The 19,216-nt window shown below is 44.7% G+C and overlaps 1 protein-coding gene across 4 annotated transcripts in view; it reads right to left on the bottom strand.

The window, feature by feature from the left end:
• LOC119963513 (SWI/SNF-related matrix-associated actin-dependent regulator of chromatin subfamily A containing DEAD/H box 1-like) overlaps positions 1–19,216 on the bottom strand; it is a 138,499-nt gene that overhangs the window by 37,083 nt on the left and 82,200 nt on the right. For all 4 annotated transcript variants that reach the window (XM_038792755.1, XM_038792754.1, XM_038792756.1 and 1 more), the window contains 3 exons: positions 9,614–9,704; positions 6,821–6,920; positions 6,523–6,582 (listed from right to left, as the gene is read on the bottom strand). In XM_038792755.1, the coding sequence (XP_038648683.1) occupies positions 6,523–6,582; positions 6,821–6,920; positions 9,614–9,704 (251 nt within the window). The remainder of the gene's footprint in view (positions 1–6,522; positions 6,583–6,820; positions 6,921–9,613; positions 9,705–19,216) is intronic.

The following is a 19,216-nucleotide window of genomic DNA, read 5'->3' as shown; positions in this document are numbered from 1 at the left end:
CAAGAGGTTTCTAGCTTCTTTAAAATGCTTAATTTCCCTTTGTAAAATGATACTTTATCCAAGATTAGCAGAGGCCTGCAACAACTCTGAAAAAACGGTGGGCTGGATTCCCCGCAGCCCCGCGCCGAAATTGCGTTTGGCGCGGGGGCGGAGAATCCATTTTCATGCCAAAATCAGGCCCGGCTTAGTCCGGCGATTCTCCGGGACCCGAGAATCAGCATGTTCGCGGAGTAGTCCGCGCAGCTGGGGGGCCATTGCCAGAGCCCCACCCCGAGATCCTCCGCTCCCAACTGGCCGAGTTCCCGACGGAGTGGTTCAAACCACCTATCGCCGCTCGGGAAGCTCGTGTGCGGCTGCAGGCTCAGTCCAAGGCCGCCCTGGTTTGGGGGGCCTAATGGGAGGCCGGGGGACAGATTGGGACAGTCGGATCTTCGGGCGCACGGCCAGTCGGGCGGGGCGGGGGGGGGGGGGGGGGGGGGGGGGGGGGGGGGGGGTGCCTATATTCCGGAGCTGTCTCTGCGGTACGAGTACGCCATGGCTTCAGCACAGCCACTGAAGGCAGCTGCCGTGCACGGATGGATTTGAAACCCGTATCCGCAGCCAAAGCTGCGTGAATCACTCTGGGTCCCTGAAGGTGAGTGAATTAGCTTATCTTCTTTATCAGAAACTCAGAGTGAAACGCCGGCATGAGGACATAGTCCCATTTTGGCATAATCCAGCCCAAGTGTTCTTTTTTAAAAATAATTTTTATTGGAATTTTTTGAAAAATATATATCAACAAAACAATAACAATAATAATAATAAACACCCCCGGCACCCGCAACAACGCATATAACAAAACCCCCCCCCCCCCACCCCAATAAACAACAGAATAAATTAACAATAAGCAAATTAACTTAAACACTATCCCCCTAAACCCCCTCCCCCCCGGTTGCTGCTGCTGCTGCTGACCTAGTACCTTATCGTTGAGCCAGAAAGTCAAGGAAAGTCTGCCACCTCCTAAAGAACCCTTGTACCGACCCCCTCAGAGCGAACTTGACCCTCTGCAACTTAATGAATCCCACCATGTCATTAATCCAGGTCTCCACGCTCGGAGGTCTCGCATCTTTCCACTGCAGCAAGATCCTCCGCTGGGCTACTAGGGACGCAAAGGCCAAGACATCGGCCTCTTTCACCTCCTGCACTCCCGGCTCCACCCCAACCCCAAATATCGCGAGTCTCCAGCCTGGCTTGACCCTGGATCCCACCACCCTCAACACCATCCCCGCCATCCGCTTCCAGAACTCCTCCAGTGCCGGGCATGCCCAGAACATATGGGCATGCTTCGTTGGACTCCCCGAACACCTGACGCACCTGTCTTCGCCCCCAAAGAACCTACTCATCCTAGATCCGAACATGTGGGCCCGGTGCAGCACCTTGAACTGGATGAGACTAAGCCTCGCACATGAAGAGGAGGAGTTCACCCTCTCCAGGGCGTCCGCCCATGTCCCCATCTCAATCTGTTCGCCCTGTTCCACCTCCCACTTAGCCTTCAGCTCCTCTACCGACGCCTCCCCCACCTCCTGCATTACCTGGTAGATGTCAGACACCTTCCCATCCCCGACCCACACCCCCGAAAGCACCCTATCCCTTACCCCCCGCGGGGGCAGCAAAGGGAACCCCTCCACCTGTCGCCTAGCAAACGCCTTGACCTGAAGGTACCTGAACATATTCCCCGGGGGGAGCTCAAACTTCTCCTCCAGTTCACCAAGGCTCGCGAACCTCCCGTCAATAAACAGGTCTCCCAACTTCCTAATGCCCGCCCTGTGCCACCCCAGGAACCCGCCATCCATGTTCCCTGGGACAAACCGGTGGTTCCCCCGCAGCGGGGCCTCCACCGAGCCCCCCACTTCCCCCCGTGTCGCCTCCACTGCCCCCAAATTTTGAGGGTGGCCGCCACCACCGGGCTCGTGGTGTACCTCGTTGGAGGGAGCGGCAATGGAGCCGTTACCAGTGCCTTCAGGCTCGTGCCTCCGCAGGACGCCATCTCCATCCTTTTCCATGCTGCCCCCTCCCCCTCCATTACCCACTTGCGTACCATCGAGACATTAACCACCCAATAGTACCCAGAGAGGTTGGGCAGCGCCAGCCCCCCTCTATCCCTGCCCCGCTCCAAAAAGACCCTCCTTACCCTCAGAGTCCCGTGCGCCCAAACAAATCCCAGAATGCTGCTGTTCACCCTCCTAAAAAAGGCCCTCGGAACGAAAATGGGGAGGTACTGAAACAAAACAAAAACCTCGGGAGCACCGTCATTTTAACGGTCTGTACTCTACCCGCCAACGACAGCATGTCCCACCTTTTAAATTCCTCCTCCATCTGCTCCACCAACCTAGTAAAATTGAGCTTGTGCAGAGTCCCCCAGGTACCTAAAACTCCTCACTGCCCTCTTTAGCGGGAGCCTACCAATCCCCTCCTCCTGATCTCCCGGGTGTACGACAAACAGCTCACTCTTGCCCAGGTTCAATTTATATCCCGAGAAACTCCCGAACTCAGCAAGAATCTCCATCACCTCCGGCATTCCCCCCACCGGGTCTGCTACATACAACAGCAAGTCGTCCGCATACAGCGACACTGTGCTCCTCCCCACCTCGCACCAAACCCCTCCACCTCCTCGACTCTAAGAGCCATGGCAAGAGGCTCTATTGCCAGCGCAAAAAGCAAGGGGGACAGGGGGCCCTGCCTCGTCCCACGGTGGAGCCTGAAGTACTCGGACCTCCTCCCATTTGTCGCCATACTCGCCCAGCCCAAGTGTTCTTTAGTACACGTTTTTCCAGAATGTTCTTAATTACTGTCTGTAGCTCCTGTGCCAAAGCATTTTCTGCAGTAAAAATTGTGTTATTGACGTGCCAACAGTTAATATTGAAATTCCTAATGTAGCTACTTTACATTGAATTCTCCCATAGTATCCATCACATTTACTGAATAACCAACTGAATGATGCAAGTTGCTGCAATGCACCAAAATACCAGAGTTTCATAGGAGTGGAAACCACAACTTACATAATACATTCCTCATTGGTGTCACTGCATACAGAATGTTTAATTTCTTGCCTCAGGTGAAGTGAAAATCTGATAAGCACAGCAAACTGCTGCACACAGACCTGGACAGGAGAAACTTTGTGGCAAAGGTTTTAGCACTTTTTAGTAGCTATTGTTTTCTTTTGGTTAACTTGCTGTGTTGAAATTGGCTGCCACGTTTCCCACGTTAAAACAGTGACTATAGGCTTATAGGCTGGAGTTAAGTTTTAAAAAGAAAAAAAGTGTTTCAGGTGTGGGTGGAGTGGTGATTGAAGTCTGAAAAATCTGTTTCCAGTGGACTCGAATCTACCCATTTCTTGCTTTAAATAAGGCTAGAAACCAGGCAGGCAACCAATCTACTCAAGACGAAGCACGATGGAGCCTTAAAACCTGGTTTGCAACATGTCTTACTATCCAATTTAAACTATCAAATTTGAACTATTAATTACTTCAGGAAACCTGGTTGAGATGGGGACTTGATAGATTCTGGTAGCAAGTGCCTTCAGACTACCTCCTTGGTCCAGTTGGCCCCAAGAAGCCTCAACAACTAACACCCTCTCCACCACCTCAGGCTCGGATTCTCTCTGCCCCTCCCCTATAAATCAGCTTAGCTTCCAAGCAGGAACTGGTCAGCGGCATCATTGGCATGTGAAAGAATCTCAAATTGAGAGTACCCCACAACTTTGACTGACCGGTTTCCATCAGCTTGGTCGAGTAAACATTTTTGCCTATACTTCAACTAATTAATTAGCTCTGAAGTGCCTTGGTATGCTCTGGGAAGTGTAATTCTTCCCTTTGGTATAAATTACATTTTAATTTGCATGCATTAGGTGCATGAGAAAATTTGGCTACTGAAAGTATGTGAAAGTAAATCGAACTGGTGACTTTTTTTCTGTGTTCGCTGACCTAATAAGTTTTCCATATTCTCAAATATTCCCTTGTGTATATACAAACCAGTCAGCATAGTTAATGCAATAGTAATGGCTACCTGAACCAATCTCAAATATAAGCCTTACAAGGTGGGACATTATAGATGGACATCAGAATCAAAACTTGCAGTTTGAAACAATCTCATTTTAAACAGCACTTCACGGTTTCTAAATAAGATGTGCACAACACTGCATGTGTTTCAATTCTAGACCTGTGAAGTTAGCTTATTTGACAGGGAAATGGAGATGGGGGTGGGAAAGAGAAGGCGTGCAAATGTACCAGGGACACAGGTTCAACTCACAGCACAGCAACCATTGTAATTTAAATTCAATTGATAAAATCTGAAATTGAAAATTAGTCTCAGTAATGGTGACCATGAAACTTAACAACTGTCATATAGGACCATCTGGTTCAGAAATTTGCCATCCTTTCCCGATCTGGCCTACATTTGACACCACAATGTGGTGTCCACAATATTTTGACAGCAATGTGGTTGACTCTTAAGCCTCCCCCTCCCAAAATAGCCAAGCAAGCCATAAATTCAAGATAATTGGGGATTGGCAACATGCTGGTCTTGCTAGTGATATCCACATACCATGAATGATGACATCAAAAGTACATGCTTGAGAAATTCCTATATCAGGTAAAACTCAATTTCCAATAAACGAAGTGGCGAGGGGGCAGTGGCATGGTAGTATCGTCACTGGGAATCGACTCTGGGAATTTCTGGGGACCCGGGTTCAAATCTTACCATGGCATGTGGCGAAATATGAATTTTTTTAAAACTGCCATTAAAAGTCTAATGATGACCATGAAACCACTGTCCGTGGTTGTAAAAGCCCACCTAATTCACTAATGCCTTTAGGGAAGGAAAACTGCTATCCTTACTTGGTCTGGCCTACACGTAACTCCAAATCCACAGGTATGTGGTTGACTCTCAAATGTCCTCTGAAAAATGGAGGGCAGTTAGGGGTGGGCAATAAACGCTGGCCCAGCCAGCAATGACTACATTTCGTTATTAAAACAGATCCTTAACCAACAGCATTGAAATTCAGAAGCTAGAACTTATTAAGCATTCAGGCTGAAGAGAGGACAAAATGATTGTGTATCTGCTCTTTTACCATGCTATGTACTGGGGCAAAAGGCTAAAGCTCAAATGTCAACATAGCAATCGAGTAGAATAGAAATTTAAATAATTGGCCAATCACAAATGTTTCAAAGTTGCAACATAAATTGGGCAGTGACCAGTATTGAAATTAGAAAGTATAGTACAGCAATATTTTAAATCTTTCTGAAATATGATGGTAACAGCAAAGCCAGCTGCATGATATACTCACATGTTAATGTGCAAACTGGCCAGCAACTTGCATTGAGGGAAGAAATAGTCCCTGAATTGCAAATTCATTACAGGTTGCTGGTTAATTTGCACCATTTTAGTTAACTTTGTGAAAACGGTTTCTCATGGTTACTCCATTTGTGCATTAATTGGACACTGAACTGTGCAAAACGTACAAGCATCATTCTAAAAAAGTGGTAAAGATTGCCAATTAACCTCGCTTGTCCAGAGTGCAGAAAAGTTTAGAAGAACTGCATTCTTTCAATTTGTGCATTATTTTAGATTTTCAAAACGCCAAATTCTTTTCCCTTCTGCCTCTTTGCATCCAATTATCTCTCTTCCCGATTCCAGTACCCAAGTCAAGATTTTCCTTCCCCTAATTAATACTCAAATCACATTGGCTATGAAGGCACTATAAATTCTATGATTCTATGATCGTTGGTCTGGTCTTTCATTAAGGTTCCAGTTGTCCTGGTTGTGCTGCTATCAGCTCACTGTTCCAACAACTTTATAGGAATTTGTTTTCTAAAAACTGAATAAAATGAGCAACTTAACTAATGGGTATGCCACGAGATGCCCGACTAGTAAAATCTAGTCCAATGTGTGTATTAAAAAAAAGAGCTTCTTACTTAAAATTGCAGGTTTGTCTCTAAGCTAATACAGGAAAGGCATTAATTGAAAAAGAACACAGTCTCAAGCGAAAGATGCGCTCCCCCCCCCTTTATCTTCAAGTGTCTAGTCTACCAAGATACAAACTTGGTTTGAAGTAACCCATTGCCCCTTTTGCTCATCAAATGACAGGTTATTTAATTACATATAACATACCGAGAAGTTTTGGCATTTTGGACTAATTTTAGGTCCTGTAAATTAAGTCAGAGAGCACCATCTCTTCCTTGCAAAGTTCCGCAATTCTCTTCTATTTGATGCAAAACCTGGACAATATCTCGGCCCGGGCTGACAAGGGGCAAGTAGCATTTGCGCCACAGGCAATGACCATCTCCAACTAGATCAAATCATCACGCCAAACTTAATTATAGGATTGAATGTGGAGACTCTGGTACCAGATTTATGGTACATTATTTAGAAAGTGTTCAATTAAATCAGGAGAGGATTGCAATCAAAAACATATACAAACAAAAAGTTTTGCAGCCCAATTCTGTGATAACAGAATTTATTAGGGTTCTGGCACACAAATCTTACCATAATACAGAAGGACTTTGAGAGCAGGGCACCATTGCTTAAGTTCTCGAATCCAGTTGTCTAAAGAAAAGTTAAATTAAAAACGTTCAGTATGAATATGTTTATTAAACTGTGAATCAAATTCAAAATTTTAAAAATCTATTTTGACTTGCTACGGAAAATTGCCAAGTCTCAATAACTGAAGAGACACAGATCAGTGGGGGGGGAAAAAAACTGAACAGGAAAAAAAGACAAGTTAATTACTGTATTTGTTTTGATAGGTTCCCACTTAATTTAGTATTTTGGGTTTTGATGTTACCTAGGGTTGAGGCAGGTACAATGATGAGATGTGGTCCTTTATCTCCTTCCTGGTAAAGATAAGCAAGGAATGATATAGCTTGTACAGTTTTCCCCAAGCCCTGCGTACAAATAAAACAATTATTGAAACATGAAGAAACCACTCGCTCATAAAACAATGTTGGCTTCTTACACTACCAAGTATGCAAACCGTTCAAATCTACACCATCGATATTTACTGTGGGGCAAACCTCAGTGTGAAGCTATCACTAACCTCCTGAAAACAATACCACTGAAGTGGAGGGTATGGCAGTGGTACTAAATTAATACTTTGTTTCTGTCTTTACCAAATTAGATGGCCCAGTTGAAATGCGGGTGTTCAGCAACTGAGCTGTACAGTGATAGATAAAGAAAAGGTGCCAGAGAGGCTGGCAGCACTCAAGATAGAGAAGTTGCCTGGGCCAGATGGGACGCATCATAGATTGCAGAGAGGTAAAGCAACATATTGTGGAGCTGTCCATTCCACTCTGAACACAGGATTAGTCCCGGGGGACTGGAGGATTGCAAATGTGATGTTGTTGTTTAACAAAGGGGCAAAGGGTAACCCAGGAAACTCAGACCCTTCAGCTTGACATCAGTAGTGGGAAAACTGATGGAGGCCATAATACGGGATGAGATAAATATACACTAAGTTAATACTAGACAGTCAACATGGTTTTGTCAAGCGCAGGTCATGTCTGACAAATTTAACAGAATCCTTTGACGAGGTGACACAGGCAAAGGATGAAGGTAGCGAATGTTGTACATTTGGGCTTTTGGAAAGCATTTGATAGGGTGTCACATGGCAGGTTGGTCAGCAAATTAAAAATGTTTGGGATTGATGGGTCCTTGGCAGCATGGATTAGAAATCGGCAAGAGATAGAAAACTGAGGAGAAATCTAGATGGGCATTTCTCAGACTGGAGATAAGTTGAAAGTGGTGTTTCCCATGGCTCAGTATTGGGAACCTTGCTTTTTCTGATTTATAAAAATGATTGAGAGGTGGGTGCCGAGGGCAAAATCTCTAAATTTGCAGATGACACTAAGCTAGGGAGAATAGTGAATTGTGAGGATGATGCTGAGTGACATCAGAGGGACATTAACAAGTTGACCAAATGGGCAGATACCTGACCGATGAACTTCAATTAAGTGAAATGTGAGGCAATGTATTTTGATAGAAGAAACGTGGGGAGATAATATAGACTTGATGGTACAACTGAGGGGAGAACAGGAGCAGAGGGACCTCGGGGGTTGACGTTCAAGTGCATAATTCTCTGAAACTGGCAAACAGTTATTAAGGAGGCTTACAGGATCCTTGGGTTTATAAATAGAGGCAATAAATAGACAGGATAAAGCAAGAAAGTGATGCTACACCTCTACAAATCATTGGTCAGACCACACTTGGGAGTATTGTATTAATTTCTGCGCGTCTTATTTAAGGAATATGTTAAAGCCCGAAAGAAAATGCAGATGAGATTTACTAGAATGATACCAGGAATGAGGAATTTTAGATACAAATAAAGATTGGAGTATTGGGCTTGTTCTCCTTGGAGCAAAGATTAAGAGGTGACCTTATTGAGGTGTTCCAAATTATGAACAATTTTGACAGGGTAACGGATATTTTGTTTCCACTAGTTGGTATGCTAGTGACTAGCAGGTCACACTTTCAAGATGGCCAGCAAGAGAGCTAGGAGTGAGACGAGGAGAAAATGTTCTCGTTGTTAGGATTTGGAATGCACGGACTGGGAGAGAGGTGGAGGTGGATTCCATAGGAGGTTTCAAAAGACAGGTGGATATAATATTTGAAGGTGATTAGTGCTGGAGAATGGGACTAGCTGGGGTAGCTCTTTTGGGAGCCAATGTATACATGATGAGCCAAATGATATCCTTCTGTGCTGTAAAAAACAAAAAAACAAAAACTGGCTTTCATTTCAAAGAGCACAGTAATAATTGGATCAGCTGTAATTGTTTGAGAACAGAATATTCCTTTTGCAATTTTGAACTATAAAAAGCTTTGTAATCAAGGAGGGTTAAAATGTTTTTTGTGTAAATTCTGAGCAAGAATGCAGATTTAACACTTCAATTCCGATCCACATGGGTCAAGTTTGAATCCAGCCACTTCTCCCATTTTATCTTTGGGTGATTATTGAAATGGAAATTTTTTAAGGTTCGAGAGATCAGAGTGCCATTGAATTAAGAGTTCATTCAGTACACAGAAATACAAGAAGCATTTCCTGTGCCCCTCTTATTGTCCTTCTCAATTCACAATAGGTCCAGCGATCAAAATGTCATCATAGAATTTACAGTGCAGAAGGAGTCCATTCGGCCCATCGAGTCTGCACCGGTTCTTGGAAAGAGCACCCTACCCAAGGTCAACACCTCCACCCTATCCCCATAACCCAGTAACCCCACCCAACACTCAGGGCAATTTTGGACACTAAGAGCAATTTATCATGGGCAATCCACCCAACCTGCACATCTTTGGACTGTGGGAGGAAACCGGAGCACCCGGGGGAAACCCACGCACACACGGGGAGGATGTGCAGACTCCGCACAGACAGTGACCCAAGCCGGAATCGAACCTGGGACCCTGGAGCTGTGAAGCAATTGTGCTATCCACAATGCTACCGTACTAGGTTAACACAAGAACAGGTCCAAAGAATTGCTGAGTTATTAGATGATGTGTCAGAGGATGCATCATCAACCAGGATTAACAACGTAGAGGCAACCAAAATGATTGATTGCTGCAATACTACAAAGAGTCTTTTTTTCCTTACCATTTCATCTGCTAATATACCATTCACTCGATGTTTATTCAACAAGACCAACCAGTTTAGTCCCACTAGTTGATATGGTTTAAGTTCCAAACTGTAAAACAGAACATAGTAAAAGACAGATAAGACACACACATACTGAGAAAAAACTCCTGCGTGTAATACTTCCTACAAACCTGACTTGGCTGACTTTCTGTAACACTTTTGCTGTCACGCCATTTGTGTCACACCACTTTTTTTTTTTTAAATTACTTTATGTCACACCACTTTTGACATCACTCAGTTATGACTCACCATGAAAAATGCCATGGCAGATCTGTCAGTATTATAATCAATACATTAGCACATGCATACAGATAAAATGCAACTGTGAAGAAAAAGATTAGTGGCCATGAGAGTGGTCAGTGTACCTAGATTCTGACAGGGGCCGAAGACAATGTTTAGCTGGAGGGAATGCCAGCACTTTCAAGATTGGACGCCAGAGAAGCAATCTGATTTCAGGGCTAGAGCTAGGCTTCATAAGGTCATAAGAAAAAAAGGAGCAAAAGTAGGTTATCCAGTCCATCAAGCTTGTTCTACCATTCAATAAGATTTGATTGTGGCCTTAACTCCGCTTTCCTGCCTGCCTCATAACACTCTTATGACGTGGTATTTGGAGGGAGAGAAGTCTTCAGATTCCAGCTATCATGAATTTGGATTATGAAAAGAATCTCTGTTGGGAAGAAGATTTGAGGATCGTGCAGACAATTTGGAAGCAACAATGTCAAAAGAAAATATTTTTAAAAATTTAAGCAGGTGACAGAATTGAGAAACAGATTGCATAGAATGTACAGCACAGCAACAGGCCATTCCTTCCACTTTATCCATCGGCAAAGGTGATGAGCAAAAAATCATGGAAGATTTCAGGAACAAAAAAGGACTAGATACATTTGATACTGGAACAAACAGTTTTGAATTCACTATCCTAACACTAAGGAAATTATCAAAGATTAGGACGGCTAGCTAAGACGGAACATGCATTTCCCCCCACACAATACAGTACCATGATGCATTGTTTTGAACATAGTTAAATCATCAGAAAACCCACATTATACTCCTGTTTAGCCATCTATGCTTGTCACCTCAATATCATTGTAAAAGTACACAACCAACCACCAGAGGGTGCTCTTGGATTATAGCTGAACAGAACAGAAACATTTACTGCCTCAAAACTTTTTTTTTTTTACTAATTACATATAACTTGTGGTAGTATGACTAGAGGTACTACGGTACCTGGGAGTGTGAGCTACCATTGGTGGCGAAGGATCGCTGCTCATTGGCCCAAGTGTTTGAATTTCATTGGTCGGGATGCAAGGTAGCTCCGCCCAATAAGGCGGGGTATAAGAACCCGTGTTTCCCAGCAGCCAACCTTCTTTCTGTACGCAAGCTGCTGGGGAAACATCTTGTTGATTAAAGCCTTCAATTCGGACTACTCCTTCGTTTCAGTAGTTATTGATCGCGCATCAGAACATAATAATAATCTTTATTATTGTCACAAGTAGGCTTACATTAACATTGTAATGAAGTTACTGTGAAAATCCCCTAATCGCCACACTCCGGTGCCTGTTCGGGTACACGGAGGGAGAATTCAGAATGCCCAATTCACCTGACAGCACGTCTTTCAGGACTTGTGGGAGGAAACCGGAGCACCCGGAGGAAACCCACGCAGACACAGGGAGAACATGCAGACTGCGCACAGTCAGGAATCGAACCTGGGTCCCTGGAGCTGTGAAGCAATAGTGCTGTGCTAACCATTATGCTACCAGCAGTAATACAGGTTATTTTGCCTAACTGGCTTAAGCCTGTGTTTATGCTCTACACAAATCTTCTCTCACACCATCAGCATATCTTTCTATTCCTTTCTTTCATATACTTACAAAATGAATAAGTGATATTTTAAACTTTGATACTGGGCTTTCAAGAGCGCATAGCCATAAGACCATAAGACAAAGGAACAGACTTAGACCATTCAACCCATCGAGTCTGCTTCGCCATTCAATCATGGCTGATATTTTCTCATCCCCATTCTCCTGTCTTCTCTCAATAACCCCTGATCCCCTTATTAAACAAGAACCTATATATATCTCGGTCTTAAAGATACTCAGTGATTTGGCCTGCACAGCCTTCTGTGGCAGAGTTCCACAGATTCACCACCCTCTGGCTCAGGAAATTCCTCCTCATCTCTGTTTTAAAGGATCGTCCCTTCAGTCTGAGATGTTGTCCTCTGGTTCTAGTTTCTCCTACAAGTGGAAACATCCTCTCCATGTCCACTCTATTTGGGCCCCTCAGTATCCAAGTTTCAACGAGACCCCCCCCTTCTGCACTTCAACAACAGACCCAGAATCCTCAACCGCTCCTCATACGACAAGCTCTTCATTCTGGGGATAATTCTTGGGAATCTCCGCTGGGTCATTTCCAAGGCCAGCACATCCTTCCTCAGCTGCTCTCAATACTCCAAATTTGGTCTGACCAGAGCCTTACACAGTCTCAGAAGTACATCCCTGCTCTTGTATTCTAGCCCTCTCGATATGAATGCTAACGTTGCATTTGCCTTCCTAACTGCCGACTGAACCTGCAGGTTAACCGGAGGAGTTCTTGTTCAAGATCTCCAAGTCCCTTTGTGCTTCTGATTTCCCAAGCATTTGCCCATTTAGAAAATAGTCTAATAGCTTCCTCAGCATATCTTTGTATCACCTGCAAGTTTAGCAACAGTGCCTTCAGTTCCTTCTTCCAGTTTGTTCATGTATATTGTAAAAAGTTGTGGCCCTAGCACAGACCCCCGAGGCACACCACTAGTCACCAGCTGCCATCCTGAAAAAGACCCCTTTATCCCCACTCTCTGCCTTCTGCCAGTCAGCCAATCCTCTATCCATGCCAGGATCTTGCCCTTAACACCATGGGCACTTAGCAGTCTCCTATGCGGCACCTTGTCAAAGGCCTTCTGGAAATCTAAATAAATCACATCCACTGGTTCTCCTTTGTCTAACTTCCTTGTTACTTGCTCAAAGAACTCTGTCAGACATGACCTCCCTTTGGCAAAGCCGTGCCGACTCGAGTCTTATTTTATCATGCACTTCCAAGTACTCCGCAATCTCATCTTTAATAATGGACCCAAAAATCTAACCAATGACCAAAATCAGGTTAACCGGCCTATAATTTCCAGTCTTCTGCCTCCCTCCCTTCTTAAACAGCGGTGTTACATTAGCCACTTTCCAGTCCTCTGGGACCGTTCCTGCCACCTGTGATTCCTGAAAGATCACCACCAATGCCTCCACAATCTCTTTTCGAACCCTGGGCTGTAGTCCAACTGGTTCAGGTGATTTATCCACCTTCAGATCTTTCAGTTACCCCAGAACCTTCTCCTTAGTGATGGCCACTACACTCACCTCTGCCCCCCCAATTCTCCTAGAGCTCTGGTATCGCACCGGTGTCTTCCACCGTGAAGACTGAAGAAAAGTAACTATTCAGTTCCTCTGCGATTTCTTTACTTCCTGTTACTACTTCTCCAGCTTCATTTTCCACTGGCCCAATGTCTATTTTTGCACCTCTCTTACCTTTTATATAAAACAAAAATTTTCCTATCTTCTTTTATATTACTAGCTACATTACACACATTTCATCTTCTCCCTCCCTTATTACTTTTTTTAGTCGTCCTCTGCTCATTTTTAAAGGCTTCACAATCCTCCACTAATTCTCGCCACTTTGTATGCTTTTTCATTTGCTTTTATGCTGCTCGACTTCCCTCGTCAGCCATGGATGCCTTGTCCTCCCCTCAGCATGTTTCCTCCTCCGTGGGATGAATTTCTGTTGTGTCTCCTGAATATCCCCAAAAATCTCGTGCCGTTGCTGTTTCACTGTCTTCCTTGCTAGGCTCCTTTCCCAATCAACTCTGGCCAGCTCATCCCTCATGTCTTAGTTACCGTTGTTTAATTGTAATACAGTTACATCGGATTCCAGCATCTTCCTCTCAAACATCAGGGTAAATTCTATCATATTGTGGTCACTGCCCCACAAGGGTTCCTTCACCTCAAGTTCCCTAATCAAGTCTGCCTCATTACACATCACCAAATCCAGAATTGCCTGTTCCCTAGTAGGCACTGTTACAAGCTGCTCCAAAAAAAAAATCTTAGATATTCCACAAATTCCTTTTCTTGGGATCCACTACCAACCTGATTTTCTGAGTCCACCTGCATATTGAAGTCCCCCATGATTATTGTCATATTGCCTTTTATATCTCCCGATTTATTTTCTGCCCCACATCCTGACTACTGCTAGGGGGCCTGTACATAACTCCCATCAGGGTCTTTTAACCTTTGCAATTCCTCAAATCTACCCACACAGATTCTATGCCTTCTGATTCTATATCGCTTTTTGCTACCAATTTAACTGAATTCCTTACTAACAATGCAACCCCGCCCCCTTTGCCCATCTGTCTGTCCTTTCGATAGGTCACATATCCTTGGATTTTTGCTTCCCAGCCCTGATCCCCTTGCAGCCACGTCTGACATAATTTTGATTTACTGTTTTCAAAAAATATAACTCTGGTGTTCATCGGGTTGATAAATATTAGTGCACTGTTTGTACAGGACATTAGAAACTTTGCTCAATGCATCCCACCAACATACGAGTGGGGAAAAGTTGCAGGATTTAAATTTATGGTAAGTTGAATTCATTGTGTAAATTTTATTGCAGGTGTGGTGGAGGAGGAATCACCAACTGTGAGAAAGAACAGATGCACAATAAACAGAATTGATCAGGCCCCTGCAATGCCAACAAATTCTGCAGATTAAAATAGTTGGTAAAACAACGAGCACAAGAGAAAGGTACCATTAAAAACAGCTAAATGTAGGCTCCTCAGCAGAGCAAACAAAACCGACCAAAATGATCCCATTGCAGGTTGTCTCAGTCACTAATAGCTTAAATATCATGCTGGCGTTACGGAGTTATATGCATTCTTGATACTGGACAATGAATCCTATGAAGGCATTCAGGGATTATTTTGCAAATATCAAGGAATCTGCTTGGACAGTAGCAGCACTCGCATCTTTGAGTTGTGGATTCAGGCTCCCCTCCGCAGCACAATCTAGGATAACATATTATTGCAGTATTGAGGAAGCTTTGTCCTGTCGAAAATGCAATTTTTCAGCTAAGACCATCAAGGATGAACACAGAAGTTCCTATTCAACGCAATACAAATAGGAGATTTTACCTGGTGTCCTGGTTAATATTCAGCCACCAGTAATTAATCCCAATGTTTTTTTGGTTCTAGTTGTGTGCGAATTGGCTGCTGTGCTTCCTACATTACAAAAGCACCTGAACTTCAAAAGGATTCAGTTATTGTTACGCGCCCAGTTGGTGTTACAACTCGATGGGAAGGTTCCAGAATGGAACCCTGGCTCAAAAGACCCTAACTTTGACCGTTTTTTAAAAAACGTGGAGGAACAGGCACTCGTTCAGGAATAAAACAGGAATAAAACTCGTTAATTAGTTTTAACGAGTGAAATAATCATTAATTAAACATGAAAGGTTGTATTGTGTTACAATACTCCCTTACTTCCCCCTTCGCTTAACATAGACACAGATTTTAAGACCAACTCGGATTCCAAAGTACATCTCAAGCTACAATGGTATCAGTAACACAAGTCCCTTTCAAAACCACAAATTGGCTGTGGTCAAATACCCACACTCCGCTTTGAACCCAGGTAGGTAGATAGAGAGATAGAGAGATAGATAGATAGATAGAGAAATACAGCACAGAACAGGCCCTTCGGCCCACGATGTTGCGCCGAACTTTTGTCTTAGGTTAATCATAGAATTTTGGACACTAAGGGCAATTTTTCATGGCCAATCCACCCAACCTGCACATCTTTGGACTGTGGGAGGAAACCGGAGTACCCGGAGGAAACCCACGCACACATGTGGAGGATGTGCAGACTCCACACAGACAGTGACCCAAGTCGAAATCGAACTTGGGACCCTGGAGCTGTGAAGCAATTGTGCTATTCACAATGCTACCGTGCTGCCCTTAAGAAGTTAACCTACACTCCATTATTCTACCCTAATCCATGTACCTATCCAATAGCCGCTTGAAGGTCCCCAACGTTTCCGACTCAACTACTTCCACAGGCAGTGCATTCCATGCCCCCACTTCTCTCTGGGTAAAGAACCTACCTCTGACATCCCCTCTATATCTTCCACCATATATCTTAAATTTATGTCCCCTTGTAATGGTGTGTTCCACCCGGGGAAAAAGTCTCTGACTGCCTACTCTATCTATTCCCCTGATCATCCTATAAACCTCTATCAAGTCGCCCCTCATCCTTCTCCGTTCTAATGAGAAAAGGCCTAGCACCCTCAACCTTTCCTGTATGACCTACTCTCCATTCCAGGCAACATCCTGGTAAATCTCCTTTGCACCTTTTCCAAAGCTTCCACATCCTTCCTAAAATGAGGTGACCAGAACTGCACACAGTACTCCAAATGTGGCCTGACCAAGGTTTTGTACAGCTGCATCATCACCTCACGGCTTTTAAATTCAATCCCTCTGCTAATGAACGCCAGCACACCATAGGCCTTCTTCACAGCTCTATCCACTTGAATGGCAACTTTCAAAGATCTATGAACATAGACCCCAAGATCTCTCTGCTCCTCCACATTGCCAAGAACCCTACCGTTAACCCTGTATTCCGCATTCATATTTGTCCTTCCAAAATGGACAACCTCACACTTGTCAGGGTTAAACTCCATCTGCCACTTCTCAGCCCAGCTCTGCATCCTATCTATGTCTCTTTGAAGCCGACAACAGCCCTCCTCACTATCCACAACTCCACCAATCTTCGTATCATCTGCAAATTTACTAACCCACCCTTCAACTCCCTCATCCAAGTCGTTAATGAAAATCACAAACAGCAGAGGACCCAGAACTGATCCCTGCGGTACGCCACTGATAACTGGGCTCCAGGCTGAATATTTGCCATCCACCACCACTCTCTGTCTTCTATCGGTTAGCCAGTTTGTTATCCAACTGGCCAAATTTTCCACTATCCCATGCCTCCTTACTTTCTGCACAAGCCTACAATGGGGAACCTTATCAAATGCCTTACTAAAATCCATGTACACTACATCCACTGCTTTACCTTCATCCACATGCTTGGTCACCTCCTCAAAGAAGTCAATAAGACTTGTAAGGCAAGACCTACCCCTCACAAATCCGTGCTGACTATCCCTAATCAAGCAGTGCCTTTCCAGATGCTCAGAAATCCTATCCCTCAGTACCCTTTCCATTACTTTGCCTACCACCGAAGTAAGACATTCCCAGGGTTATCCTGATTCCTTTTTATGAACAGGGGCACGACATTCGCCGCTCTCCAATCCTCAGGTACCACCCCTGTTGACAGCGAGGACGAAAAGATAATTGCCAACGGCTCTGCAATTTCATTTCTTGCTTCCCATAGAATCCTTGGATATATCCCGTCAGGCCCGGGGGACTTGCTTATCCTCAAGTTTTTCAAAACGCGCAACACATCTTCCTTCCTGACAAGTATCTCCTCGAGCTTATCAGTCTGTTTCACACTGTCCTCTCCAACAATATGGCCCCCCTCGTTTGTAAATACTGAAGAAAAATACTTGTTCAAGACCTCTCCTATCTCTTCAGACTCAATACACAATCTCCCGCTACTGTCCTTGATCGGACCTACCCTCGCTCTAGTCATTCTCATATTTCTCACATATGTGTAAAAGGCCTTGGGGTTTTCCTTGATCCTACCTGCCAAAGATTTTTCATGCCCTCTCTTAGCTCTCCTAATCCCTTTCTTCAGTTCCCTCCTGGCTATCTTGTATCCCTCCAGCACCCTGTCTGAACCTTGTTTCTTCAGCCTTACATAAGTCTCCTTCCTCCTCTTAACAAGACATTCAACCTCTCTTGTCAACCATGGTTCCCTCACTCGACCATCTCTTCCCTGCCTGACAGGGACATACATATCAAAGACACGCAGTACCTGTTCCTTGAACAAGTTCCACATTTCACTTGTGTCCTTTCCCTGACAGCCTATGTTCCCAACTTCTGCACTTCAATTCTTGTCTGACAGCATTGTATTTACCCTTCCCCCAATTATAAACCTTGCTCTGTTGCACGCACCTATCCCTCTCTATAACTAAAGTGAAAGTCACAGAATTGTGGTCACTACCTCCAAAATGCTCCCCCACTAACAAATCTATCACCTGCCCTGGTTCATTACCACGTACTAAATCCAATATGGCCTCCCCTCTGATCGGACAATCTACATACTGTGTTAGAAAAGCTTCCTGGACACACTGCACAAACACTACCCCATCCAAACTATTCGATCTAAAGAGTTTCCACTCAATGTTTGGGAAGTTGAAGTCACCCATGACTACTACCCTGTGACTTCTGCACCTTTCCAAAATCTGTTTCCCAATCTGTTCCTCCACATCTCTGCTGCTATTGGGGGGCCTACAGAAAACTCCCAACAAGGTGACTGCTCCTTTCCTATTTCTGACTTCAACACATATTACCTCAGTAGGCAGATCCCCCTCGAACTGCCTTTCTGCAGCTGTTATACTATCTCTAATTAACAATGCCACCCCCCCCACTTCTTTTACCGTCCTCCCTAATCTTGTTGAAACATCTATAAGCAGGGACCTCCAACAACCATTTCTGCCCCTCTTCTATCCAAGTTTCCGTGATGGCCACCACATCGTAGTCCCAAGTACCGATCCATGCCTTAAGTTCACCCACCTTATTCCTGATGCTTCTTGCATTAAAGTATACACACTTCAACCCATCTCCTTGCCTGCAAGTACTCTCCTTTGTCAGTGTTACCTTCCCCACTGCATCACTACATGCTTTGGCGTCCTGAATATCGGCTTCCTTAGTTGCTGGACTACAGATCCGGTTCCCATTCCCCTGCCAAATTAGTTTAAACCCTCCAGAAGAGTACTAGAAAACCTCCCCCCCAGGATATTGGTGCCCCTCTGGTTCAGATGCAACCTGTCCTGCTTGCACAGGTCCCACCTTCCCCAGAATGCGCTCCAATTATCCAAATACCTGAAGCCCTCCCTCCTACACCATTCCTGCAGCCACATGTTCAACTGCGCACTCTCCCTATTCCTAGCCTCGCTATCACGTGGCACCGGCAACAAACCCGAGATGACAACTCTGTCTGTCGTGGCCTTTAACTTCCAGCCTGACTCCCTAAACTTGTTTATTACCTCCACACCCTTTTTCCTACCTATGCCGTTGGTACCAATGTGCACCACGACTTCTGGCTGCTCACCCTCCCCCTTCAGGATCCTGAAGACACAATCCGAGACATCCCTGGCCCTGGCACCCGGGAGGCAACATACCTTTCGAGAGTCTCGCTCGCAACCACAGAATCTCCTATCTATTCCCCTAACCATTGAATCTCCTATTACGATTGCTTTTCTATGCTCCCCCTTCCCTTCTGAGCCCCAGAGCCAGACTCAGTGCCAGAGACCTGGCCGCTGGGGCCTTCCCCCAGTAGGTCATCCCCCTCCCCCAACAGCATCCAAAACGGTATACTTGTT

This window comes from Scyliorhinus canicula, chromosome 3 (genome assembly GCF_902713615.1).
Source record: "Scyliorhinus canicula chromosome 3, sScyCan1.1, whole genome shotgun sequence".
NCBI classification, from domain to species: domain Eukaryota; kingdom Metazoa; phylum Chordata; class Chondrichthyes; order Carcharhiniformes; family Scyliorhinidae; genus Scyliorhinus; species Scyliorhinus canicula.
The sequence above is the reverse complement of the archived record's forward strand: the minus strand, read 5'-3'. Positions and strand labels throughout refer to the sequence as shown.